Source organism: Helicoverpa zea, chromosome 10 (genome assembly GCF_022581195.2).
Source record: "Helicoverpa zea isolate HzStark_Cry1AcR chromosome 10, ilHelZeax1.1, whole genome shotgun sequence".
NCBI classification, from domain to species: Eukaryota; Metazoa; Arthropoda; class Insecta; order Lepidoptera; family Noctuidae; genus Helicoverpa; species Helicoverpa zea.
In genome coordinates, this window is record NC_061461.1 from 4,250,741 (window position 1) to 4,278,630 (window position 27,890).

General features: G+C 36.7%; 2 protein-coding genes across 5 annotated transcripts; both read right to left on the bottom strand.

Annotated features, from left to right (window-relative positions):
* Nucleotides 1-2,964: 2,964 nt before the first annotated feature.
* Nucleotides 2,965-18,730, bottom strand: LOC124633692 (UDP-N-acetylglucosamine--peptide N-acetylglucosaminyltransferase 110 kDa subunit). Of its 3 annotated transcripts, XM_047168996.1 has the most exons (10): nucleotides 18,402-18,730; nucleotides 17,564-17,774; nucleotides 14,615-14,798; nucleotides 10,755-10,823; nucleotides 8,857-9,053; nucleotides 7,064-8,705; nucleotides 6,688-6,979; nucleotides 5,408-5,588; nucleotides 5,039-5,143; nucleotides 2,965-4,904 (listed from the first exon to the last, which is right to left on the bottom strand). In XM_047168996.1, exons 1-10 carry the CDS (start codon nucleotides 18,547-18,549, stop codon nucleotides 4,748-4,750), a joined length of 3,186 nt encoding a protein of 1,061 aa, XP_047024952.1. In that variant the 5' UTR covers nucleotides 18,550-18,730; the 3' UTR covers nucleotides 2,965-4,747. The 3 variants fall into 3 exon arrangements, with proteins under 3 accessions (XP_047024952.1, XP_047024953.1, XP_047024954.1); XM_047168997.1 differs by lacking the exons at nucleotides 17,564-17,774; nucleotides 18,402-18,730 and having other exon boundaries at nucleotides 9,519-10,823; nucleotides 14,615-14,695; XM_047168998.1 differs by lacking the exons at nucleotides 14,615-14,798; nucleotides 17,564-17,774; nucleotides 18,402-18,730 and adding an exon at nucleotides 9,519-9,625 and having other exon boundaries at nucleotides 10,755-10,802.
* A 788-nt stretch (nucleotides 18,731-19,518) lies between these two features.
* On the bottom strand, nucleotides 19,519-27,523 carry LOC124634060 (protein inturned). 2 transcript variants are annotated; one of them, XR_006984814.1, is made up of 13 exons: nucleotides 27,335-27,523; nucleotides 27,086-27,255; nucleotides 24,831-24,961; nucleotides 23,711-24,637; nucleotides 23,385-23,626; nucleotides 23,217-23,307; nucleotides 21,701-21,884; nucleotides 21,178-21,433; nucleotides 20,672-20,768; nucleotides 20,412-20,497; nucleotides 20,153-20,335; nucleotides 19,833-20,039; nucleotides 19,519-19,756 (listed from the first exon to the last, which is right to left on the bottom strand). XR_006984814.1 is itself a non-coding variant. In XM_047169468.1 (13 exons), exons 1-13 carry the CDS (start codon nucleotides 27,433-27,435, stop codon nucleotides 19,651-19,653), a joined length of 2,727 nt encoding a protein of 908 aa, XP_047025424.1. In that variant the 5' UTR covers nucleotides 27,436-27,522; the 3' UTR covers nucleotides 19,519-19,650. The 2 variants fall into 2 exon arrangements, 1 of the variants encoding a protein (XP_047025424.1); XM_047169468.1 differs by having other exon boundaries at nucleotides 19,887-20,039; nucleotides 27,335-27,522.
* Between the last annotated feature and the right edge of the window lie 367 nt (nucleotides 27,524-27,890).

Here is a 27,890-nt window from a genome sequence, read left to right on the forward strand (position 1 = left end):
AACGTAATCACCATCTATGAGCTAACTACACCAATGAAAGCTTTTATGTTACGGAGACAAGACTCCTTGAAAGTGCGAAGGCAGTAAGTACATACGTAAAATATAGATAATAAATACTGATACATATAGATGCCTATTTATTTGAACATTTCTATAATTAGATAATGCATAAAATAAAATCCAAAGCACAAAGAACTACCCAATGAATTCCCTACTTCCACTCCATTTAAGAGGACGAATTGGAATTTTTGGCGCCAAGGATCTCAATTTTTCTCAGTAAATACAAAACGGATCAAAATACAACTTGGTTACCTGAAAGTTCATGATATAAACCTTATTTTGTTAGACGTGAAAACATGATTAGGTAACTTTTATAACAGATAAAAATATATCAAACATACCTCTTTTTAAAAAGAGATTCACATATTATGGGCGAACGGGACCGATTTAAGCCTCTTAACTTTTTTAGTAGTTGAGTATATACATACTCTTTAAAATTGTAGAAGGAATTTTTATCAAATTATCATTTCTAAATAATAAAATTACAAAACCATTTTGTCGCTTACGACTTTTAGTTATAAGCTAGCGCGCGTATTGTTATCCTCGCCCCGCTCAGACGCTCCGACCCCTTTTGGCGCCTTAGATGCGCGTGCCGGTTATGGAATTATTGTTGACCAATTCCTCGCCTTAACACACATGCAAAGGCAGAAGCAAGCTGTGCTTGCGGTTGCTCTCTTGCGCACCTTTACGAAAACATCCGCATTCACGCGGGTACAGGTAGTAGGCACGGGACACATTGTGTTGGGTTGGCACCTGGTGTACCCGAATGCTGGCTGTTGACAAAACTGACGGTACGGACAAATCTGCGGGAACTTGGCCAACACAATTCCTGATAGATACTATTTCTGCATTTGTGGCTCTGGTTTTTAGGAGCATGGAGTGTTTTCGAAATACGTAGGTATATGTAGGTATATACATGCGAAAATGCGAATATTAAAATTGTTACCGTAAAACTCAGAACGTTGACATTGCAACCATGTTAACACATATTTGATTTTAACATAGTACGTAGGCTTTTTTTGGAAAATATAAGTTTTTTGTTAGTTAAATAATTACGAAATTGTCGCAATCATAAAAATATTTAATCCGAAATAAATATTCTGTTAGTTGGTAGATATGGTACTTGCGAAATTCCGTATCTCTATCTCTAGTGATGATGACACTAGTAAGTTTCCAAGTTGTCATTTGTTTTTATTTGATTCACCACGCTCACTCAGCCACGATAGGAATATATTGTATCGATTATGCAATTACAAATCGTCATCATCACTCTCCGTGCGTTGTTAGGTATAAATTAGACACACATATCAAAACAAAAAAAAATATGATCGTACAAAAATGTGCGAGAATCGAACTTATGATACGCAGATATTTAACCACTGAGTTACAGGTCCTGCGTCAAGAATTACAAAATATAGTTCAGTACCTGCAAGAAGCAAAGGGGAATATTCTGATGAATGTTCGGAATTAGGTTTTATTTGTCATCCCGTCTAGCATTAAAAATAGTTTTAGCACCTCAAAATAAATAGAAGCCAATACCCTGCCCCATCGTCTGTAGAAAGCAGATTGTTCGGCGCGTGGTTAAGTATTCCCTGAACACTTGTGACTAATGCGTTATTAAGTACTTTTGCCATTAATAGATTTTCAGGCACCTATGCTACTACGTGTAAGTTTAAGAGCTAGGAGGAATAGACAAACAATCAGTCAAACAGTCAGAATACGATTTACGTTTGGTTTCTTAATTCCAGCGCTTCTCTTGTACACAACCCAAGATGTACCTACCCTTTTTTTTTAACGACGTCAAAAATCATCAAATGACCCCTCCCGCTGTGGGTTAGCAGCGGTGAGGGAGTGTCAGACTCTTACTGACTAAAAACCGTCGTGTTCCGTCATAGGCCTTTTATGTACCAGGGCCGCGGTATCTCTTTCGAACAACCCGCAGCCCCGGCAGGCCTTGGCCCTGCTGGGCCCCGCTGGGGTTGCTGTCATCTCTTTGAGGAGCGCATGGAACAACGCGCGCCGTCGACACGGGAAGATGTACCTACTTTCCAACTTTATTTAGCAAATGGCCAAATTCTACCGGGTCAACGCCATCTACTGGCATCTAGCGTCATGTACAAATATGGTGTACAGACCTACAGAATAACATAACTGTTTGCTCCGAGGTGCCGTGTACCTAATGAGATGAACATCTACAGATTTGAAGTATAGTGAGAAAGTAGATATTCAATATAACAAAAATCGGCCATTATGTTAGCCAATAAATATCTATTCTTAGAGAAAAAATATAGCAAACAGAAGAATACCAATTTCTGATACTCAGATAAGGAAAGTTGCGGTAAAGAGACCTAAAAACAGATGACGTAGTTCAATGACGTCAGGGCTGGACGGGACTCTACAATTGAAAGCACGGGCGGAGTCACACCGGATTGGTAACGACCGGTGGCGAACACCAGTCGATGGACAATTGGACAGAAAGCGTGGTCTTGCGACCTATCCAAGTTTTTCAACCGACTTCTTTACTTTTATTTTTCAAGCGTCATCTGGGTTGTTCCAAATTATTTCACTCTGAAAGTGATCGCCGATTTGCTGCCACCCTCTTGTGACTCGACCCTACCAAATGTTGGATCCTACTCTATTGGATGGAGTAAAGAAGTAGGTATGTGCTTGAGCTCGCAGTTAGCATTTCACAACTGTTTTCGAGTCTAGCTCTAGTTATAATAATATATAATAGGCATTGAAACAATTATTTATTTGAGCAACCAAAAGCTTCCCCTAGGCTGCGGCCGCGTAGGCGTTGTATTTATAACATGTTGTGGATTTGATTCGGATGTATGTATAGCCATATTACCGTTAAGTTCCGCGTGAAAAAAAATTCAAGATCGAAATAAAATAAAACCACAATATATTTTTCAGTTTATTATGTCGTAATCTAGACTTAATTATTATTTACAACAAAACGGCAGGCAATGACAAAACAATTGGATAAGTCACATTTATAGCCATTACACCTTACACTACCATATGCTCATTATTACATCAGATTAATTTGAGAAGACAACATTATAGTGTTATTTAGCAATGAACTTCATGAACAATAAATAAAATAAATAGCTATTCCAATATTTTCAGTTAATCGACCTCACTATAATGTTCTCTTTAACTTTCCCAATTACTTTAGACATTACAATTAAGTAGTTGGAAGGTTAAAACACCTTAAGTAGAATTTGAAACTACTTTATATTATTTGATTAGATATTATGAAAACTTGAGTAAATGTGATAACAAAGAAAATTCTTGGAACAAAAAATACATTTTTTGACAAGCCAATTTCAAAATTGAAATTCAAAATATATTCACATGGCTCAAGGAAAACATACAATTTATTTTATGTACAAGCCAAAACTTTAACACAACGTAAATGAGGTGCGTCTGCTGCGTCTAAGTATTACAATCGCTGGGTAAAGAATTTCTAAAACTATATTCGTCAAGCATGGCCATTTTATAATAGTATGTTGGTATCACAAATGATTACTTAGAATTACACGAGTCTCTTAACACTATTAACGAGTCGCCAGCGGCTGGCTGCGACGATAACTATAATTGAACTAATTTATAACTGTCTGCACTGTTAGTGTTCCGGAAATTCAGTCTTACGTAGGCTCCGGTCTCAATACAAACGGCATGTTTGGTATAACACAGAGACATTATGTTCCATTCTCCACAGTACAGTTTAAATAACATTTATTATTACTCATAACTTTGGCAAATGCAACACAAACATTGTAATAAGGCCTCATTAAAAACGACTCTATGTTACATAAACTTCCCTATCTAAACGGTTACTGTAGATTTAGCATGTTTGTCTAGTTATTGATATGAATTGAATAAAATTTGAAGAAATTCGTTTATATCCTGTGTTGATTCTCTAAACAATTAGATAGTATTATTATTCTTTCACATATTTCGGAAAATTACTAAATACAGGCTATGCAACAGTTTCTGTAAACCAACTAGAAGCAAAATCATTTAATATTCTTACCCATAACATATTACACAACTGGGTAATATATTACAGGCACAGAGGACTTAACTAGCTGTTAACATTACTTTATTGCTCAATAATTTAGTTATTACACAGTTCAGCTTGAACTTAATCAATATTCCTTTCGTAACATTACAACTAGGAACCTTTTAGCGCATAACTACAGATAAGGAAGATATCGAGATACATGAAAACTAGCGAGAATACATTTCATGTTCAAATATCCGAGAGCCTGCTTGTATAGTTACTTACCTTAAGTAAAATGTTGCCACATTTATGGTCAACAGTACTGATACATCAATCGCCCTTGAAAACTGTCGTATCAAGTCCATAAAGGATTTTGGATACCAACTCACACATAACTCAACCAAATTATATTAATATACAGAATTTGATCGGTCACAACGGGCGACGAGGCACAGATCAATGTCTATAAAGTACAATACTAAAGTACGACTACATTGATCGACACCGGCTGACAATCGGAACTAAACAGAGCTTCCAGCCCATACAATTAATATCACACGCAGTCCTTGTTCTGCTTATCATTCGTACACGAAACTTTCACTGGTTCACAATCACTTAGCACCATCGTCGTTTCTTAGACGTCCCGTCACTGGTTTGGCCGGTGCGAGCCGCAGTCTATTTGTCGGCCTTTATGTGGTCGGGGCGGTCGCCTCGCGCGTACCTCTGCCACATCTTATTGTATAACATTTCTAAGCCGGTGGCGTACGCCTTGCAGTCGAACAGCGGACTCTCGGTGCGGGCGGCCCAAACCTTAGCGCGGATTGCTTTTAAACTGTAAAGATAGGAAAACATTGTTAAAATTCCAAAATTAATTGTGTAATAAATAATCACGAACAACAGGTAATAAATTTACGATCAATATAATTGTTATGGTTATATTTCGAGTATACACATAAATGTACTTACTATTCCCTATCGGTTCCTAGTCTTACAGCTATGTCTTGATATTCTATCCTCGTTCTCGCGATCAACTCGGGACAACCAAGCGTATTCAACTGAGATGCTGCCACTCTGTAACGATAACACAAAAGATATTAGCAAGAAGTTTTTATTATATATACTTAAATACTTATATACTTATATACTTAAAGGCACTGGAGGTTTTTGTTATTGCAAAGGTACAGCTAAATATTCTTCATCTTAGCATTATGCTACGTTTTTTGGTCACAAAGAAATTACCGAATGGTATATTATAAAGCATCAGTCATTTTATAGTCGGATTAATAGAACTGAGAAACATTTTTTTATTTCAAAGCTTTTTTTTATTATTTATACCTGGAAGCCAGCGTCTCTCCCGGCAGCGTGACAACAGGCGTGCCAGTCCACAAAATGTCCATGCTGGTGGTATGGCCGTTACACAATGGCGTGTCCAGACATACGTCGGCCAGCTGCCCGCGACGAACATGCTCCTCTTTAGCAGCCACGTTTGAGAAGATAATGCGGCCAGGAGGCAGACCTAATAAACAAAAATAATATTTTGCTTTAATACTAACAATCATTAATTGGTATGGACATCATGTTGTGAGGAAGGTGATCTGTATGAATGTGGATGAGGACGACCAAAGATTAGATGGATGTTTTGTATGAAAGTCGACATTGCCATAAAGAATGTTACTTGTGAAATGAAGGCAGATAGAAGAGTATGGAAGAAGAAAACTTGCTGCGCCAACCTCGAATTAAATTGGAATAAGGACAGGGGCCCGATTCTCCTAATTTTACTTAAGAAACATACTATTCACATTCGACTGCGATCCAATCCCAACTCGATTACGATTGAAGCATATGTGGCATTCCGCTATTTTTTCTTTGATATAAACGTTTTTATCCTTTTCTGTCATTCAATAATTAATCATTTTGTCTGCTAATGATTTACGATTGCAATATGATTGTAGAGCAAACTACCGTATAGACCAAAATCACCAAAATAGCAGACCAATCGCAAACCAATCGAATGTCGTTGGAATACGATTGGTCTTATATTAGTAACAGATTGCCAGATATGGTTAAAACTGCTATTGCGATCATATTGCGATTCGATTTCTATTCAATTTTGACATTATTAACTTAGGAGAATCGGGCCCCAGGAGGATGAACATGAAATCGAACAATCATAAATTCACAACTGAATTGAATAGCTTTCACTAGCAAATAGCTTATCTAAATGATCCATTGTTTTAAAAACTATTGTTTCAATGGAGATGTTGTCAGTAAACTGTCCGTGTATTTGATTAGCAAAAAACAAAAAAAATATTATATAACAGCGAAGATACAACGCGTTTAGTTTATAATTTTAAGAACCCGTGACGACACAAGTCCTTGCTCTCGAATTTCAACTACTTAAACTATTTGTTATTATTACTGTTAATTTTTTTTTTCTATATATTTTTATATTTATATACTTAAAAATTTCATGACGGTATGATAAATTTTTATCAACATTCCGACACGCTCAGTTACATTTAACGATTGCTAACGTTCGTTACCAAGTGATGTGATGACTTGAATAAACAATTATGTACATATTATGTACTACAGCGGCTAGTATATTCAATTACCTAATTGTTGAGCAGTATTCTGAAGATTAGGTTCTCCAACAGCGGGGAAGCGTAGCAGCCACAACACACTGTTGGGCACATTCTTCAGTATGTACACCCACATATGCAGTGTCAACGGGTCGATCTTGTACAGTTGGTTGAAGTTGCAATACACTACTGCGTCGTCGGGTAGTCCGTACTGTTGGCGGGTAGTTATAACGATAGACTGTGGCACTTCCTCGCCAGTTGCTGCCTTGTTGTTCGTTTGTGTGGTCGCTAAGCCGTTCTGAAGAATCACTCCGTTTACTGATGTCTGCAAACAAATTACACATTAATATAACGGTGATTTTAAATTTAGTAAACATACATATTACAGGAAAAAATTTGTTGTTTTTACCTGCACTTGTCCTGAAGCAATCATGGTCTCAATAGGCGTGGTGGTCGGCAGTTCCGCTACTTTCAAAGATATTTCAACAGGTCGAGCGGCTCGTACGATTTCTTTAATCTCTTTAATGTCTGTAGTCTCCACCAGAGGAGATAGATCCGTAGCATTGATAACCGCCACATTGTCGGCTACGCTTCCTAAATTGTTATGAGATTTCACTTTGTCGCTGAGAATGAGTCGTTCCTGCAAGTGCGGGAACATTTGCTTGTGATCGCCCACGAAGTACGTGTGCGGCATGTAAGCCATTTTCTCGCTGTATTGGCTCGCCAGTTCCACGGGTGACGTCACTCCATCCGTGATTAAATAGTCCATATAGCTAGCCCCACTAGTTCCGGGATATCCGAGCCACATAACTTGTACGGGGGCCGGCCGCAACGCAAATATCTCGTTCCGCGCTCCTTTTGTGTAGCCGTTCATATTGACAAGAATGTGAATACCGTCGCCGTAGATTTTATCGGCAGCTTTGCCGTTACATTGTACTTGAGATAAGTCAATGAAATGTTCAGCCTCTCGGGCGATCTTAGATCGGAATGTGGTGCCGTCATCAGGGCTCAGGGCGTAGCAGAAGATTTCTACCTTAGCGCGGTCGTGCAGACCAGGTACCGACTGCATCAAGTGAGAAGTGGGGTGGTTACCAAAGTCACTGCTCACGTAACCGATACGGAGTCGTCCTTGCAACTCACGAGGGAACTTGAATGGTGGTTTGTGCAGAACTTGTACTTTTTCAAGACAAAGGTTAGCGTGCCGGGCCGCGATCGCCTTTCTGTATTCATGCGTGAGAGGATACAACATAGAATGGTGAGGATGTACTGACGGCAGCCTGTTCTTTTCGAGTTGCTCGGCCACAATACTGACAAGCTTCTTCATTCTCGACTCGTAGTCGGTCCAATCGCACACGATTTGCAAGCAATGAGCCAAATTGCAATACGCATCGGGGAAATCTGGTTTCAATTTCAAAGCCGTCCTATAAGACTGGATAGCTTCGGGAATGTTCCCAGAGTCTTTGTGAATGCTAGCAAGATTGCTGTGAGCGTCAGCAAATGCAGGATTTATCTGAATAGCTCTGGTGTAACACTGCAGTGCGCCCGCTACATCCTGCATCTCTTTGAGCGTGTTGCCCATATTACTGTACGCATCAGCGAAAGTTGGTTGAATTCGTATCGCCTCTTTGTAATGCATGAGAGCCTCAGTTAGCTTGCCCTGTTGTTGTAGAACTGAAGCCAAATTGCTGTGAGCTGCAGCAAATTCGGGGAACACTTCCAAAGCTTTCAAGTACAAACGAGTCGCTTCCTCGATGTATCCCTGTTCGCGTTTAATGTTCGCCAAGTTGTTGAGTGAGTCGGCGTGTGAGGGACATAGTCTTAGAGCTGTGTTGTAACACTCTTCGGCATCGGCGACTTGTCCTTTCTCTTTTAGTGCATTCGCTAAATTACAATATGCGTCAGGGAAGTTCGGTTGCAATTCAATGGCTCGTCTATACGTGTCAATTGCCAAGTCAATCAGTCCTTGTTCATAGTAAACGCACGCCAAATTGCCGTGAACCACAGCATTATTTGGCGATAAATTCAACGCACGAAGATACGCCGCAACGGCCCTATTGGACATGGAAAATTGTTGTTAATTAATGTTGTTTTCGATCGATAGACAGGTAATGCCTAATCATTAATATGCAATTAGTAATTACAGGCGTTCAAGGTTTTGCAACTATTTGAAAATAATATATCTAAAATAACTTTTAAACTCACCTGTCGAAAATTCTGGCTTCTTTGAGAACATTTCCCAAATTAATGTAAGCGTCCAAGAAATTGGGATCTAGTGCAACGGCCTTCTCAAAGTGGTGAATGGCCAGCCAGATTTCGCTCTGTGCGTTAAACACGCATCCCAAGTTACTCCATGCTACTGCAAAGTCTGGCCTCGTTTCTATTGCCTTCAAGTAACAAGCCTACACACACGGAAAAAACAAATGTTAATAACTACAACGATACTGTTTTGGTATAATGGTGTTCTGAAATGTATGTTACGCCAATGTCAGTAATTACACGTTCGCTACGACTGCTGCTGGGTGATCGCCGTACCAAAAAGCCACGATCACCAAACATCAATCGCATAGATTACACATTACGCAAACAGCACCCTAGAGAAACGAGACTACGCCGACTGCCACACACATCAGTAGGAAATGCAAACGAAAACCAGTGCAAACCAAGTGCAACCAACCGTACATCCATACGTCTTGTATCAACGTCAAATAAAATCATACGTCACGAAACAAAAGAACCAACCACGAGTGAAACGCTTCCACTTCCTAGCGATGAGAGAAGATGGTCACGACAATGGATAAGTCAAAGAGCACGAGTTGTATCCGATTCCTGTTCTTACTTTATCTTGCAAACCTTTTCCACTTTACCTGCAGCAGACATGGTGTCATGGCGGCGGGATAGCGAGTGTCGTACGAACCATAACCCAGCTAGATACAGCAGCGGTCACACCTACACTTGCCTTACCAGACAATACCTTGTGAAAATATAATAGAAAATTAGTTGATTTTGAGTCAATTTGTTTCACCCGATCGTCTTCATAAACAAATTATATTGCAAATCAAATATTTATGATTCGAGAGGATCATTGTCCAGCTCACGCTGTCATCGAGCAGAGTATTGCGACAGGCATCATGTGGATGACCAAATCATATAATACAAATAAACTCACTACGTCATACCACTAAATGAAATAAACACTACAGACTCCTCTGATCCTCCATAGTAATAAGAAATCACTACAAGCGCAAGGAATAACGTTAACTAGGTTTGAAGTAAACAGGATTTATTGTTGTCACAAACATTTAGTGTAAAGACGTGAATTAGTTTACTCTCATAACTGTTCAATACTCCACACAACATTGTTTAGATCAAGAAAAGCTAAGTCTTTATGTTACATTCAAAACGGCAATATTTACAGAGATTCCTTAGACAAAATAATGTTGTGTAGAGAATTGGTATTTGAACGCAAAATGCTGTCACAAAATATTGAGCACCCATCTTTCCCCATTTACTAGTGTTTGAAATTGTTGCTAAAATATGTACTTTATTGTGTACATGTAACATAGTTTAATATGAAACCCATGTGTACAGCAAGCTTCAATAAAAAATGTACGTGTCAAATAACATGCTACGCCAAAATGTCCTTTTACTTGAGTCAATGTCATCCATTGATATAAACAGTACATCAAACTTTATCAACGTAATTTTATTATCAGATAACGATACACATAAGATATTTAATATTTTGTGACTGTACATATTGTGACGTGCAACAAGATTGGAAAAGAAAGTTGTGTGGCCAAACAAAGCATTCGTTTTCCCATCCTGTCTCACAGCTGTGATAATGGTTTTGACAAATTAAGACTCTTCGTTAACTATTAAGATCTTGGAAGTACATTTGAGACTACTTTGAGAACTAATTGTCAAAACCATTACAAGAAAAGGCTGACGCAAGTTGCAAATTATTCTGATGTAGATACGCAAGGGCTGAGTACGCTTACAGAGCAGAGAGTACGCTAATTTAATACAGTACAAAGGAAACTTTTAGAGAATCCTGTTAACTTCGGAGCAAACCAGAAAGTAGGGGAGGAAATTATATTTACCTTTGCCTCGTCCAAACGTCCAAGTGCTTTGAGCAAATTGCCCAAGTCACTCCGAACGCAGTACAGATCCTGTGAACAAAATAGAAAACTTTCGTTTTATTCTTTCAAAGTTTAAAGTTAGAACTGAACTGAATGAGAGAAATAGTATCTTTTTAGAGGAGAATTATAGCAAAATAATCTTTAACCCAAATACAATCTAAGACTTGGCTAGCTTGGCTTTTTAGTTAAGACTGCAAATAAATGCTACAATAAAGATAGCCCCGGTGATGGTCATGCAAAGATAGATATAGCTTATTCAGGTTGCCTTTTACTCCAAAGTGAAAGAATTTTCTTTACCTATTCCTACATGTTATGAAAGAAGAAGGAAAATTATTATGAGGCACTGCTGCAGCTAAGAATACATCCATCCAACGTGACGTCATGTCCTAGTCACCATTTATGACATACACGAGTTTCATAGCCTTGTAAGCCTTGCCATTTCCGGAAACAGTTTATAAACATACGATTATTTCTACTCGATAATCACCAGCAAAATTACCGATAGAATCGATTCATGGCTGTTATTGTACCTGTTGTTTATTCTGATTAGCTGATTATATTATTTATTATTGAACATCGATACAGTCTCGACAAAATACTTATGAGAAAAGTCATTGAGATTATTATTGAAGCGTGAAACAATGTATAATGTGGAGAACAATGCATTTTCCTTCGGAATTCATCGTCAAATCGAGGTTCAATTTCAATAACAGACGAATAGTTCAGGCGTTCTTTAAATCTTGATTATAAACTTTGCCAGGTACAAATCTTTCGTGCTATCTACATACCTGCGCACTAAATGTTAATTAATTGTAACAGGAATCCGGATATTTCAAACGTAAGTACAGTCGTTGTGTTATTTATTAATACAATTATTATTCATTAGCTTTGATTAATAGTGTGTAATATGCTTATTGTACAATTTCTAAACCTGTGCATAAGAGTAGCAATACTATTTATTTATAAGCATAAATGCATAAGGAAAACAAACAATATTTCATACTGAAATAAGATAACGGTTTTCAAATAAATAATTCTACTTTAAATGAGGACCATTATATAGTCGCAATACAATGTTTGAACAGCGGTTAATTTCAAACATTTTAATTCTGGGATGGCCGTTTAATCTCCGTCGTAATAAATTTGATTTGTGCCAACCTCAAACAACGCTTAGCGACGGTTAAGCGGATTACACTATACAAACCAAGGTGGCTAGATACATGTATGAGTGTACATTTGCTAAGAAAACTGTAAATCGGTTTCAGATATTTTCCTAACGCTGATGAAGTATGCGCTCATTATCAAGATTAATTAATACGTGGTATTTATCTTATAATTTAAATTGATGGCATTCTAAGGTGAGATCATAATTGTCGTATCTCTGAGAACAACATTTTTTGATAGAGATTATCTCTAAATCCATAACATGGAATAACTGAAATATTTCAAAGGAACTACCTCATCGTTGAACATAAGACTCTAACTAATGGGCAGAAGAAACAAAATATATTATTTTTTAACAAGGTTTTATTAGGCTACACTTGTTATAGTTGAGGTCATCTATTATAATAATAGAGCGAGCGTTAAATCAGCAAGGTACTGCAGGAAAACTTCGTGGAATATTACCGCACAATCATTATACTTGATACGACATTAACGTAACAATAGGTAATCGCAGAAAACAAGGATATAATAGTCTGACATTGATAATTTATATCTTACCACTAAGCATACAAAGTTTATTTTAAGTTGACGGTTGAAGCGGTTTTTTTGTACCCAGATTCTAATGATTGATATCGCTCAGAAAAGTTGAATCTGAGATATATCTCTAATATTGAAAAACTTCTATAAAAAGTCAAGGCATCTTCAAACTTTGAAATGTTACAATTGTAGGTACTTTAAACATTTTATGTATTATGAAAGATGACCGATTTTGTCCATAAATCATTTGAAAACGTCAAAACAACCAAAGATTTTCGCACTTTACGATGCGTAACGCGGAAAACTATCGTCGTACAGAAGAGTTACTTATAGGCTACTTAGTATTCTTCCTGGTGAAATAAATTACTTATAAATAAATTGTGACGTTACATTAAATCATCATAGGTATGACAAACACGTTATCAATAAAACAAGATAACTATCGGTAATGTTTTTCATATAACCTATATCACATTTGCATAATTATTAGAATGTGAAAACAAGTACAAAAAATAAGGAATTAAAGTTATTACAGCTTAAGTTATCTACTCATAATTCGTCAGTCATTTATAGTTTTCATACAGCTCCGAGATGCATGCATGCTGCTTGCAACTAACTTGCAGATGTTCATAGGATATTAGCTCAACTTGTGCATGGTCATATTGAGTTATTGATATTGCAGCAAAGACCGCTAAAGGTTCACCACCCGTAGCGACTATTTTCATTTATTATTTCCATACCGTTCGGCGTCGCTGCCTGCCAGTGTCAAAACATTTATTTTAAACATTCGTACCAGCCAGTGTTCGTGAAAGTATTCACTTCAGTAAAATTATTAATTATTAGCAGCTAAGGCTGGTCTTGTGGGAGAGTTTCTATTCTAGATATAGATCTAGTTTATCTCGATAAAGAAACTGAAAGTCTAGACGGTGGACATCGACGGTCATATTATAGACTTTATATCGATGCCCTAGTAGACTACGTGTGCAAAGGTAAAGGTTAACTGCATCGCGACTACGGCCGCATTGCGGCATTATCACTCTTTGTGAGAAGACGATTTCGCACTAGCTACAAACATTAACAAATTGTGTTCTTATCTAGCAAAGTAAAATTGCTTAATCGTGGAGTTGTCTTCCGTATCCACGTAAATAGAATGTTTGAATTGTTATTAGATGTATAACCCTTTTTATGGTAAATATCTCATTACATAGTCAAAATTGGTACTGGTATTTGAATATTTTGTTCAAAGGCCCCACCAAACCGTTGAGCTACAGGTAAACCGCAAAAGAAGAATGATACTAAATAAGAATACAAACTCCTATTCCACAATGAGGCCCTTTAATATTTACTGTGTTTCATTTAGCTATAATCACACAACATTATAATATTTGTAACTCAAGATAATGTCGCAATAGTGATACATGTCAGTCCTAATTTTCTAGGCCGGTGAAGGGCAGCGTCATTGGCGCGGCCCGACTATACGGTTACCAAACTAGATGCCTTAGTAACAAGGGAAACCTCGGCCGCTACCTGTTTTTCTGGCACATGTCCAGCAATGTACTAAGATAGGCGGAATAATATTACCAGTGAAATATAATTCCAGACTATTTTTGTAAGTCGGAAAAATTGAAGAACCTTCAACTAGTATGACGTCACTTCGCGTGTTTGTCTGATGTATGTTGTACATTGTCAATTTATTATCACCTGAATTGCTTTGTCTTTGCGTATTCGGCAATATCATAATACAAGTTGTCACCGATAGCTAGATAGATGACTCAAAAACAACAGCTTTTAACAGCCTTGTTAGCATAAAGGTGTGATCTGGGTGTAAATTAATTCAATCATAGTAACGCATTGAGGTTCAAAGTACGAGGAATATGTACCAGTATAAAAGGAAGTATCGTATGACGTAATGTGGTTGTCTACAATTATTGTAGCTGGTGGCACTGCCACCCTCAGTTCTTTAAAATAGGGTGAGTGGAGAATAGGGTTCATCATTTCTGTCCCCTTGTCATTGGTCTTAGAGTTGAAAATGAAATAACAAAATTGTTTCTTCACAATCTGGCAGTTTTCGGTATCAGTTCTAGAAGACTAATTTCAAGAGAACTTTTTAGAATACTCACAGGATTATACTGTAGGGCAGTGACGTAAGCCTGAACAGCTTGCTCCATGTCTCCGGCGGCCACGAGGGCGGCCGCAAGGTTGATGTAGCCATCGATGAAGTCCGGCTTCAATCTGACAGCGTGTCTGTAGTTCTCTAGCGCCTCTTGCAGCTGACCGCGCTCTTTGAAAACGTTGCCCAGGTTGCTGTACGAAAAAAATAGAAGTATAGCCTTCGGTCAGCAATGTACAATGTGTGGATAAAGAAAGCAAATATCGCAAATGTCCCACTATTTGCAAATTAGTCGACGGTTAGAAAGAGTTGCTGATCAGACAATCAAATAGGTGAGAGCTATGCGATTTGACTAGATAGGATATATCGAGAAGTATCTTCCATTTTATCTTGGCCTTAATATTAGCAACTAGATTGGTTGGCATGGACTACGTCGCCGTCTACAACGAGGAAAGCTATGATGTGGTATTAATTCTTCAAACAAAAGCATTCGCAAAGCCTTGGATGCATAGATGCCGCGCGTTACAAGTTCGTAAAACACCCCTTGACAATTTACTTTTTTTACATTCGCACGACCCAATGCACTCCCCTTAACTCCCCTATGCCTAAACACCGCCGTAGACGAATACTGGGTGGGTCATTGACTCTTTATTATTTCGCTACCTGAAGTACAGGTAGGAAAGTTCCAGCCCTGCTTACCAACGGTCGCGAGTTACAAGCATGACGGTATTACTGGGCATAACAATGGGAAATGTCTTTAAGCGTAAATCATCTTCAAAGAGACCTACACGCCACATTGGTGTTAAGTAGTACAGTTTGTTTAAAGAAGACAATGATAATATTGATGCAATCTTTGACCTCAAAAGTTTGATTATTTAATTCTTGTAATTGCGTGAAGATAGTTGATGTAGATTGAATAACTGACGAAGGACGGTGATCGTTAGCCAGATACAAATGGGCTATTTAAAAAAAAATATCCCACCCAAGGTTTCATACAGAGAACAGCGAAAAACAAATAAACATAGGAGCATGTTTACGCACAACACATTTATTGATAACGTGTACCTTCTGACATTCTAAATACTAGTTAAACAAAAGCGTAACTAAAACAGATTGCGTGACCTTTCAGAAACGAATTATGTTAATTTGGATAACAATATTAAAACGGGGTTACATGTTAGAAATTGAAGGCATGGCATGGAGTATCAAGAATTGGAACGTAAAATTAACTTCGTTACATCCAGTGTACGCCATCGTTAAAAAAGAATATTAATAATGTATGTGTACTTTCCATCTCTAAATCTACTGATATTTTCTGGTTCTTTTATATTACCGTTTTGGAGTTAAGTAAGTTAGGACTAAGGCGTCGTCCTAATTGGCAGCGATCGCGCGATGGCGCGATGCGTTTTTCATCTAAGACGTCGTCCTAATTGACAGCGTTTGTACGATGACACGATGCGTTCTCGTCGTTCGATGAGTTCAAACATACAGATTTCATCAGAGTGTCCTATTTGAACCTCGCAAGTGAGATAGTGAGATCGTGAGATGAAAAACGCATCGCGCCATCGTGCGATCGCTGCCAATTAGGACGACGCCTAAGAATCATCAAAACATGTCCGCTTTACTTATAAACGTGAATTAAATAATAAGTAATACTTAAGGGCTGTTTAAGAAAATTCTTATTTATAAACGTTGCTTAAGCATGTCTTAACTAACATTTAATCACTACTTAAGGCTTTAAGTAGTGATTAGTTAAAATGTTGCTTAGAAGGTGATTAGAGATTTTTATAAGTAAGGGGTGTCCCCCTTACTTATAAAAATCTCTAATTCTCTCTTCAGTTGAATACTGAGATGAAATAAACAAATTAGAGACATGAAACTCATGTAAATATACTCATCAGTCTTAACCCAGAGCAATACATGTCAACAACTTCAAAATGGCCTAATTTTTAATGGGCTGCGGGTGCCAAAATGTTTGGTCAGTGACACATCAAATTATTTCAGTCAGGGCATCTTATTATACAAAAATGCTGCTTGACTTATTAATTGAAATGAATTCTTTTAGATTTGAACATACATACTTTCACATACTTATTTGTTCTGCTGAATGTTTTATAAAAACATATTTTAGTTTGAAGTTAAAGCCTTATTTTTTGAGTTCCAGTAGGTAGTTCGGCTCCAGGAATATTAGTATAACTACAACACTAGTAACGCTCAATCCTTCTCCTTGTGAGAGGAGGCCTGTGCCCAGCAGTGGGACGATAAAAACAGCACTACTAATATTACTACAACATGACTTGAAACTATAACATCTAATACAATGGGCACATCATTTCCACATAATATAATAACATGTTTGCATTCTAGTTGTGTTAAAGTGAATGCAAACCAAGGTCTGGAATTTGAACTATTCCTTTTGTTCTGAACAAGATAATGTTGTAGCATTGTACATACTAAGAACTGCTTTTGATTGTTCACATAGGTATTATGTACAGTAGCCAAGGTGAAGAACATGACACAACAATGTAAACAGTCTATAGTATGTCAAAAAAAAGTTAAGTAATTACCCATCAAACATGTGTTTGTTTTGCAGTTATAATTGTTATACATATTACAATATGAAGTGTACTACTGTATTTGGAGCATTATCAAAATTCCTTTTCCCGAGTCTATCTCTATAATACTTCTTGGTTTTTAATAGTTATGTGTTAAGAGAATGGGACTATCATACAAACACAAGTTTCAAGTGCCATTTCAACTCCATACAACCATTTACAGTGGGTTTCACCATCTAACTACATATACCCGATAACCCAATATATATAACCAAACTAGTTTCAGTTGACAAATGGGCAGCAAGCATACGGTTGGGAATGGTTTGATTATTATATAGTTAAATGGTGCAACTCAATGTGTGTGTTACTCACCCCTAAAATGTGAAAAATATTAGTGTAATTACCTGTATGCCTCAGCCAATAGAGGATTTTGTTTGATCGCCAGCGAAGAGAACTGGGCAGACTTATCCAATCTTCTACACTGGAAGTGGATAGAAGACAGCAGAAGGAGCACACCAGTGTTCGTGGCGTCTTGTCTCCATAGTTGCATGCAGTGTAGCTCTGCACTCTCATAGTCACCGGCTTGGTATTCTCGGTGGGCCAGTTCCAATAGCCCTGGGAACAAAAGTAAATGGAATAAATATAATTCATGTGAATATACTTTATTGAATTTTAGAAGAGGTTTGTAACTTAAGTAGGCAATAAACTCAATAACTCAAATAGTAATATGCGTGGCGTTAGAACTCAACTTATTATTTTTTAGAAAATTACTGAAGAACTGTTAATAATAGAAAACACATTTTTGCATAAAACATTACTTAAGCAATAAATAATCTTCTGCAATTCCAAAATATTATTCACGAATTTACTATTATTTAAAACCCTAACAAAGAAGTTTACTACTCTGTACGTAGGGTAAAGGGTTTCGGTAGCCGAATCTACAGCTGCTACACAAAAAAAAAATAAAGTCAGCTGCATAACCTCACATAATTATAACCCTATAGAAATAACACAGCTTCAGAGAAAACCAGAATTTATCATCCTATTTTTGCTTGTTATGCTGTTATTAAACACATAATGCTAAAAAGACAAAAGCTTTCACAAATAAATGCAATGCGAACTTTCTGACACTAAGCTTCAGGAGCCTATTGATATTCGTTAGGAAAATTCCAAGTTCACGGAAAGTTTCAGGTTTGTTGCACATTATTCACGTTCATAACAAAAACATCACGTAATACATACCAACTGTAGATATCTGTTGTATATCTGACATTTTTAATATCACTGCATTTGCTGGAACTCCAACACCAACAATTTGCTGTGACTGTGGTTGTGTCGTGACAGATTGTGGCACGGCGACATTCGCTTGTGATTGCATTTTGGTTATCATCGTTCACATAAATTACAAATCTTCGCACAACACAAAAACATAAATATCCATAAAAACTGATGTCTTTATTTTGGAATTTCCATGAGGAATTATTGAATAAGTCACTGCAATGCTTGTCACAAATTCACAATCCGCAATCCGCACTCACACAACACGACGCGACGGCTAACGGAAACAACTCATTTTTTTCAACAATGAATGTATCCTAATATTTTTAATGGACATTACATTGACTTTAATTTTTGATTTGCCATTTTCACCCTTATTTCATAAGTGACACTGAGTATAATAGCTTGATTTATTGTAACGGATATACAATACTTACCGAAGCTTGGTCATTTGTTGTCTATGATAATTATTTCAATACGATTTAACTTTTCAGAATTACCGAATATAAAACCAATAATCTATTGTAATAAATTAAAATATATTTAATAGTTTCCATCATATGTGAAATTAAGTTTTATATTCAATAAAACTTAATTTTTTGTCAGTAAAAAGTAATCATCATCTCCGTCTATCACGTTTCCGGTTGATTTGGCGGTATTTTCAAATAATAAGTGCGAAAAGGATAGAAAGAATGTGGCAATAATAAGTTTTCTTCCAACAACACTTTCAATTTAAGGGAAGAAAGATATTTATTTATTTTCCTTGCGTGGAAAGCATATATTCATTTATCGTTCACTTGAGGTTACTAAAACTACTACTGAAATAGGTACTTGATCGCTGGATACTATTGTACCTGAACGATATTTGCTTTATAGTAATAATACCCTATCTTACAGGTATGTGAGAATGATAATCATGCTGAGTTTTTATGCGTACTATCAATTTTATTATTACACAACTTTGAGAGCTTTGTCGGTAGTAGCACAGGTAGTAGGCAGTAGACCCCTAACAAAACCCAACATCTCTGAAGTAAAAGTATAATAAACTTTCGACTGGATAGGGAGAAAAATAAAGAAGATATTTTAAAAAATACAAAGTTTATTTATCAATATCACATCTAAATACTTTCATAAAATTAACATTGGACGGATTAGATATCTTACAATAATAATAGCTTGTATAAAAGGCTGTTCTAAAATGAATATTTTTTACTTATTCTATGTACGACAGCAAATATGCTACTTCAGTGAGATCTTGAGGCACAGACTCATGATAACACAAATATAATTCTCTTGGCTCTGGTTCACTGAAAACTCGGCTGAAACAAAAACAATTACATGTAAATACAAACTAATATTATAATGTTCGTTTATTTCAAAAAAGCGTGCAGTTACCTCTGCCACAGATAGAAGAAGGAGACAGACAGATATGGTTTGTATAAAAATTACCCAACAACCCAAAACAGGTATGCTTCGGAGTTCTTCTTACTAACGCCGCATTGGCTTAGAATATCGAGAGGCACTTGAAATAACATTCCGTGTTCTTTCACAGCTACCAGAATTTTGTTCAACGGGTTCGATGGAGCGTGATTCTTCTTAAATCTGGGAATGTGACATACCAACGGTTCATTAACCAGAAATAATTGGTGAAAACATTTTTTTTAATCTTACGTTCAGTATTAATACTTTAAAATGTATGTAGTTTTATAATTTACCTTATACTATGTTGCAACAGCTCATGTATTCGCTTACAAGCTGATCTAAATGTCTTAACTATGTAAGAATAGAGTACATTGTTGGCTTGCAATTCTAAGTTCTTCACTGGCGCAATTAGCATTCCCTTCTCGGATTCCAATTGAACAAAGTGGAATAAAACATTTTCTTCTCCTGCTGTTATTCTGAAAGACCAATTTTTATTAGTTTTGTATGCTCTGTTTAGTATGAGTTAGATACAATGACCATTTGCATAAGTACCTCTGTACAGGAACTTGATTAATTTCATTCAATAAAGACTTCCTGATATCTGACATGTCCATACTGCCACTTGTTCTACTCCCATCCTGGAATCAAACATAATAATCACGTAAAAAATACAAACGTCCGAAGTGAGAACCTCTTTTTGGGACCTTTTTGGGAAGTCGGATAAATAACATGTATGACGGACAGTGACGATTTTCTTGGACCAAGTTTTATTTGTGTAAACAAATGAGGTTGAGCGAGTTAGCGTTACTTACCAGCTTATCCCAATCTGATTCTGAGCCTGAAGAGTCCCTTCGATTTCGTTGTTCCCTATCCGCTCTCCGACCTTGCACGCGCTCTTCACTAACTTCGCTAAAATTCAAAATATTACACGACATTAGACCAGAAACAAGTACATAATAGGCAAGCTTAGCAAATAGTCACGAACATCATTTGTTTTACGCAACATATAAATCTATACCGTCAGTTGCACAAAGCTCCATTAAAGTTAAAGCTTCTTTAAATCTATTGCCGACTCTTTCTTTGTCAACAAAATAAAAGGTCATCAGACATCAGTTGCACAAAGCCACTGACGGATACTAATACAATAAAGAGGCTCCGCAAGCACTGAACGATTTGAAAGATTCTTTCATTGTTGGAAAGCCACACTATTCCCGAGTAACCTTATTGGCTATATTTTGTTCGGGAACGAAACGAAGTTCCCTCGTGACGCTTGAATCCTTGGGAAAACAGGTAGTTGAAAATAAATAATACAACTTACCTATTACTTTTCAAGCTATTAGAATCTTCAGAATAACTGACATCTAAGCTAGAATGTCTGTATTTTTGTGCAGTGTTGTAAGATTGTCCATACAAACTGTGATGGCTGCCATAGTTAGTGAGAGAACTCATAGAGTTCATGTCACTCGTACTTGAACCCACGTTTATTTGTTCAGAAGAATTGTGACGGCGTTTATCTGATTGTATCTTTGATAGTTTTAGAGTTGAGGTTTTGAGTGGCGAGTCTGGTTTCAGTGCTGAAAGCAAATACAGGATATTAATAAAATATATGTATTATTTTATGCTACATAGGATTTTTGTAAGGTAAGGTATGTAAATTCCTGACGTTCAAAAAGTGCTGTCTTGCAGCCAAGTTTGAATAAATGATTTCTGATTGATTGATTTTGATTGATTGTAACGGATCTATGATTTTTTGACTTCATTCAAGATAAATGGTCAGTAGAATAGCTAATTATCGGGTAAACAGCTAATAAATAAGTTATGTTACATCTACATAAACTTACTGTTAACATCCCTTATTTTTCTTCCATACTTGGTAAGATACTCTGGTGCAATTTCAACTTGAGGCTGTAAATTGGAACCATACCATGTTGCCAGATATTTATTCAGTCCAACATCAAAAAGTAACTCTAAGCAACTCTCACATTCTTCAACATAAAATGGTGATGGTGGAGTTACTCCAACAGCCTGAAATTATGAAAATAAAGAAATATAATATGTATATATGTTACCGTAAGATTACAAACATCGTTAGATTACAATCTATCTCGAGAGATTGTAAACTGTCGAATTATTGTGAACCGTAACATCTGATTGCAATTTAACGCATTATTTTTCGCTATATTATAATCTATCGATGAGAAATTGTCAAATTGTCAACTGTCCGAAAGCTCTCTCTGATTGGTCAGTCTTTTTGTAAGATCGACCAATCACGACCAGCCGTTCTGTTCCCATGGAGTTCCCGTAGAGTTAGGAATGAAATAGAGGTGTCAGTTAAATAAAATAAATGCTCTTCAAAAATTCTTCAAGTATTAAATTTATATAAAAATAACTCTTATAAAAATACAGTTAGGTATTTTGTCTTCAAATACAAACTAATATTTAAAAATAAAATAAAAGGGGTGCTAATTAAACAGGCTTCTTTTTAATATCATTATTCGCCCCCAAAAATCGTAAAAACATCATAAAAATATTTATTTACCTTCTAATTTTTTAACTCGTACCTACTGAGTTTTTTGTTTAAAATATAACACATCCCATATTAATTGACCCAGCATGGAAGTAAGCATGCAACATGCAGCAAGCATAACTTCTGTCACGGCTCCGGCGTTGCGGGGCTCCGGCGGTCCCATGCGAGCTTATCGTCGCAGATGGTTTTCACGCTCACCACCGCAGCTTCGGCTTGCTGGCCGGCAGAGCCGGCCAGCCTCAGCCGCGGCGGCGAGCGCTGAAACTACCTGCGCCTCAGCTCGCAGGCCGCCTCGCCCCTCCGCGCCTACGCGGTTTTGAATTGCACTCTAGGGGTAGGGCAGACAAGACTACGTGGAGTCGGTTTTGCAGCGATTCGTTTTCGTCACTAACTTCAATTTTTAATACAATTTTTAATTGTGTGTAATTTGAGTCTTAAAAATTAAGTACAATTTTTGATTTTATAAAAAATTAAACCGTCACTTATTTTTGCACGTCAAAGAGCTGTGACACCGGGTTGACAATTTGACCGCTCTACATCGCTCTCGATCTTACAAAAAGACTGACCAATCAGGGAGAGCTTTCGGACAGTTGACAATTAAACAATTTCTCATCGATAGATTATAATATAGCGAAAAATAATGCGTTAAATTGCAATCAGGTGTTACGGTTTACAATAATTCGACAGTTTACAATCTCTCGAGATAGATTGTAATCTAACGATGTTTGTAATCTTACGGTGACATATATATTAATATGTGCCTTAATATCTTCATATATCAGTAAAAAGGATTTAATTTTTAAATGTCATAGAGTAAAATAAACACTTACATCCTCTGTACAGCCACCTGCTTCCATCAGTGTTGCCAGTATGAAATGTCCCTTACCAACAGTAAGGAGAAACCAGCGCCCATCACAAATACTGCAAATAAAAGAAGCTGTTAAAATATTTAATAAATAAAAAACGATTTTCTTCTAGCTTCATAGAAACATATTCACTTATACTCATTTCCATCATTCTTGTTCATAGTTCTGTGTTCATTGATAAAAACCTCTTTCCAAATTACAAGTTTCTCTAGCTCCTTTTCTGAGCTCAGCTTCAAAATGCCATTCAATTGTAAATATGCATTGATTTCTTTCAAGTCATCATCTTGTAAGTGTGAACTCAACAAATGACCTGAGTAGTATAAGCAGGATCCAACTACTGTGTACAGTCTTTGAAAGTTTTCTACATCATCAGTCTGGAAATACATACAAGGAAATAAGTATTCAATATGTCTCACATTTCTAAACCTCTATATTTTTGGAGTGTTAAAGGTTCTTACCCATTCACGATAATCAGCAGCTTCCAATTCAGTTATTGCATCATCAACTTGCACCTTCACTTCCAAAGGAAGTATAACTGAATGAGCAGCTAAGACATCTTCTAAATACAAACCAGCATTTCTGATAGGATCCTCTTTGCTCCCCTTATTGTTTATTACCAAAGTGACGAAAATACGGGCAAATAAACTATCCAATTTGTCAACATTATTAGGTTTAGTGAAGCTAGTTTTAAGAGAACCATATAGAAATTCTAGCAGTCTCACTACATGAGCGATTACTTTTTTAGCTGCAAACAAATCAACTTGTTTGTTTGGGAATGCCACTAACAAAAGATCATTGTAATGTGAAGTGTAAGTAACATTGATCAAAGTATTATTATGGAGGACAGTTGAGTTTGTTGGTTCACTGGTCCCCAAAGACTTTGGTGCTAAATGATTCAATGTAACATAAGCTCCTCTAGTGTTGTATAAGAAGTTCTGGTTAAAAGGCCTTGGATAGCAGTAAAGAACACCTTTGTCATCATTACTGTTATATTCTATGTCATTACAACATATGTAAAGGACAGAACATAGTGACTCTTTCAATAAGTTAGTCAGTGAATTATCTGGAGCGTTTTTGGACTTCAACAGCTTTTCCAAATCAACATTATGACCTTCTGTTGGCACTTGAAATGTTAACCTTGGACTGTTGTGATCCTCAACCACCCTCTGTAGAATATTATTGATGTTATAAGAATTCACTTCAACACCATTTATTTTTGATAAGTAATATCCCTTTTTTATCTTAGAAGTGTAAATAGCTCTGGCTTCTGTTAAAAAATCTGCAACTGTCAAAGTCTTGCCATCAGCATGAGTCTCCAGGCTTAAGCCAAAGAGTTTTTCCAACTGGCAATTTTTTTCACTGCTAAATATCATGCTTTTGCTAACCTGAAATAGAAGATAAAAGGAGTGGTTAATGTAATTGAGGAATAAACTGTCTGAGGTTAAATGTAAGACGAGACTTTAAAAAATACAGTCACTCTGAGAACCTTCAACTGTTACCTTGCTCAATGTGCCCAACATAATGAAAAAAATGTTTAAATGCAAAATGAACACTTCAAATTCCTTTGAAAATAAATACCTGAATAATAATATTTTTCTCATCTGTTGATACATTCTTATTTGCATCTGTAGATAATACTCCCGTACTTGATTTTAAAGCACCCTCAGTATTTTTTGACCTGTGTGCTTTTAATACTTTGAATATCCTTCCTGTAATGTGTATAATTTTTAATTAGGTAAAGCCACAAGTTTTGAATTTTTTTTACAATAATTGGAGTTTAAAAAAAGTAGAATCGATAAACAAATAAAATAAACAAAGAGAAACCAGTAGGTATGTCTGATTGAATTGTAATTGAATGAGTTGTTGTGTTATACTTATATAATTTGTGTACTGAATATATCCTTACTAATATTATAAATCGGAAAGTGAGTTTGTTTGTTTGTTTGTTTGTTTGTTCCGCTTTCACGCCGTAACTACTGAACCGATTGCTTTGAAATTTTGCAGACGTAAAGTCAGAAGTCCGGATTAAATAATAGGGTACTTTTTATCCCGAAAAAATAGATATTCCCGAGGGAAAACAAAAATATTGTTTGCTTGATGGATGGATTGTAGATGGCGCTGTGTGTCGTTTAAAACAAGGTAATATATTGCAAACGAATATAAACATGTAAATTTAGAAGCTAAATGATACGATAATGAATCCCCGAAAATGAGGAATTCCCGAGGGATGATGTACAATTTGTTTAATCGTCTAAACTGTTTTTTTTTACATCTACTTATATATTGCAAACGAATATGAACATATAAATTTAGAAGCTAAATGATACGATAATGAATCCTCCAAAATGAGGAATTCCCGAGGGATGACGTACAATTTGTTTTATCGTCTTAACTGTTCTTTTTACATCTACTTATCCTGAAATAACTATAATTCAACGAATTACTAATTGGTATAAGTATTATATAGTTAAGTTATTTAGTTCTTGAGGTATGCGATAGATGGCGCTGGGTGTTTTTAAAACGTGGTAACGATGTGTTTTTAAAATACGTAAGAAGTGCAATGGTATCTCGCGCTTTAACCTGTAGCTCATTGTTCAATCGCGAGCTTCCCGATAGCTCGATAGATGGCGTTGTGCTTTTCTGTATCGCGGTGTTAAGGTTCGCCGCGAATAAAGCTTGGGTTTCCTAGGAAAGCGGTGCCGTCATATAGCGACCGTCATATTACGGACGCAAATAGACGGTCGTCTTTACGGTGATGACATGTGGAAAGTTCCACGGCCGTTTTAACACACCGTCATAAACTTTTTGTTAGTTGTATCATACTTACTAACCTGTTTTATTTAATATTTCTCAAATTTCACGACACCAATTCTGTTTTAGTTGACTTTTTCTATAATCTTTACTTTTTATATTATATATTGCTTCGTGGTTACGAACGAAATCTATTAAAATTTCGTCGACCTCGCTGCTCCAAGAGTTGTAACAAATTTTTGACGTTGTTCCGAAAAAAAAAACACAAATACGTATTAAAAAAGTTTCACCGCTTTCAATAAAACGTTCACCAAACTATCTGACACCGTCAAGACGGCCGTCATGCAAATGGCGGCACCGCTTTTTGAAGTTACGGCGTCAGTTACCGCTCTCTAGGAAACCGCCCCATTTTGTTTACATAGACAACGTTCTGGTGACGTCATTCACCGCTGTATTACGGCCGCTATATGACGGCACCGCTTTCCTAGGAAACCAAAGCTTTAGTCTTAAGGTGTTTTGAAATCAGTGGGGCCCAGTAGGGCCAGGGCCAGCCGGGGCTGCGGGTTGTTCGAAAGAGATACCGCGGCCCTGGTATATAAAAGGCCTAGAACGGAACACGACGATTTTAGTCGGTAAGAGTCTGACACTCCCTCACCGCTGCTAACCCAATTCCAACAGACCTCCCATTTCAATTTAAAAGACTACAATTTCCTATAAGGGTTTCATTTGCAATGACCATTAATAAAGCACAAGGCCAAACTCTAAGGGTTGCTGGAGTACACTTAGAAAAACATTGTTTTTCGCATGGTCAGCTCTATGTAGCGTGTTCCTGGGTTTCCAGTGCCCAAAATCTGCATGTTTTTGCTCCACAAGGGAAAATGTATAATATAGTGTACCATTCAGTTTTGGTTTAACAACTAATCGTATCCAGCGTTACATCGCGCTTCTTAGATTTTTCCGTGGGAATGAGAAGTTTTCTTATAGTTGTGATTTATACCGCAATATAACCGAATTCCACGCGAGCGAAGCCGCGGGCGGAAAGCTAGTTTAAAAATAACAAGCAAATTGATAATTTTAAATACCTTTCGTAGACCGCCTAGTTGAGGATCTTTTAAAGTTATTTCTAAGTTTGAAAGTTTCACAACTTTCTAACAAAGGCGTTTTGCTGTCTGCAGTCTCACTATTTATTCTTGTTTTTATGTATACTAATTCCCCATCTTCACCAACATCGGAATCCCACTCAGGTACAGAGCTAAAACAATAAACATCTTTGAAGTTTTGTTTAATTTTATTAACGCCGCTTTAATGAATACTAAGTAAGCACACGTTACCTTTCGGAATCTGAATACTTTGAGTCATCAGATGAGTTGGTCCAATCATTATCTGAGTCGCAGGGACTTTCGTAGCTTACTTTACCTTTATAATTGTTCATAATTACTTAAAAATAATAAAAGAAAATCATAAAAGTCTTTACAAACAATGCGTTGTTGACAAATTTTGACATACAGCAGCACAGTAAACGAAGGAAATGACTTTGTTTATCTCGTTCAGAAACTAAGGAGAATGTCAATTTTGACACCATCATTTTTAGGGTTCCGTAGCCAAAATGGCAAAAACGGAACCCTTATAGTTTCGTCATGTCCGTCTGTCCGTCTGTCCGTCTGTCCGTCTGTCACAGCCGATTTACTCGGAAACTATAAGTACTACAGTGATGAAAGGAGATGGCCAAAAAAACACCCAGAGTCGACAGGAACTTCATATGTATGATTGGATTCAGTATAATTTGTGGATTTTAAAAAGTATTTCAAATCATCTAAAAACCATGGGGTTCTCTTTTTATAACGTTTTTTCGATCAAGATTTTAGTTCACAAAAAAGTTTACTTTTA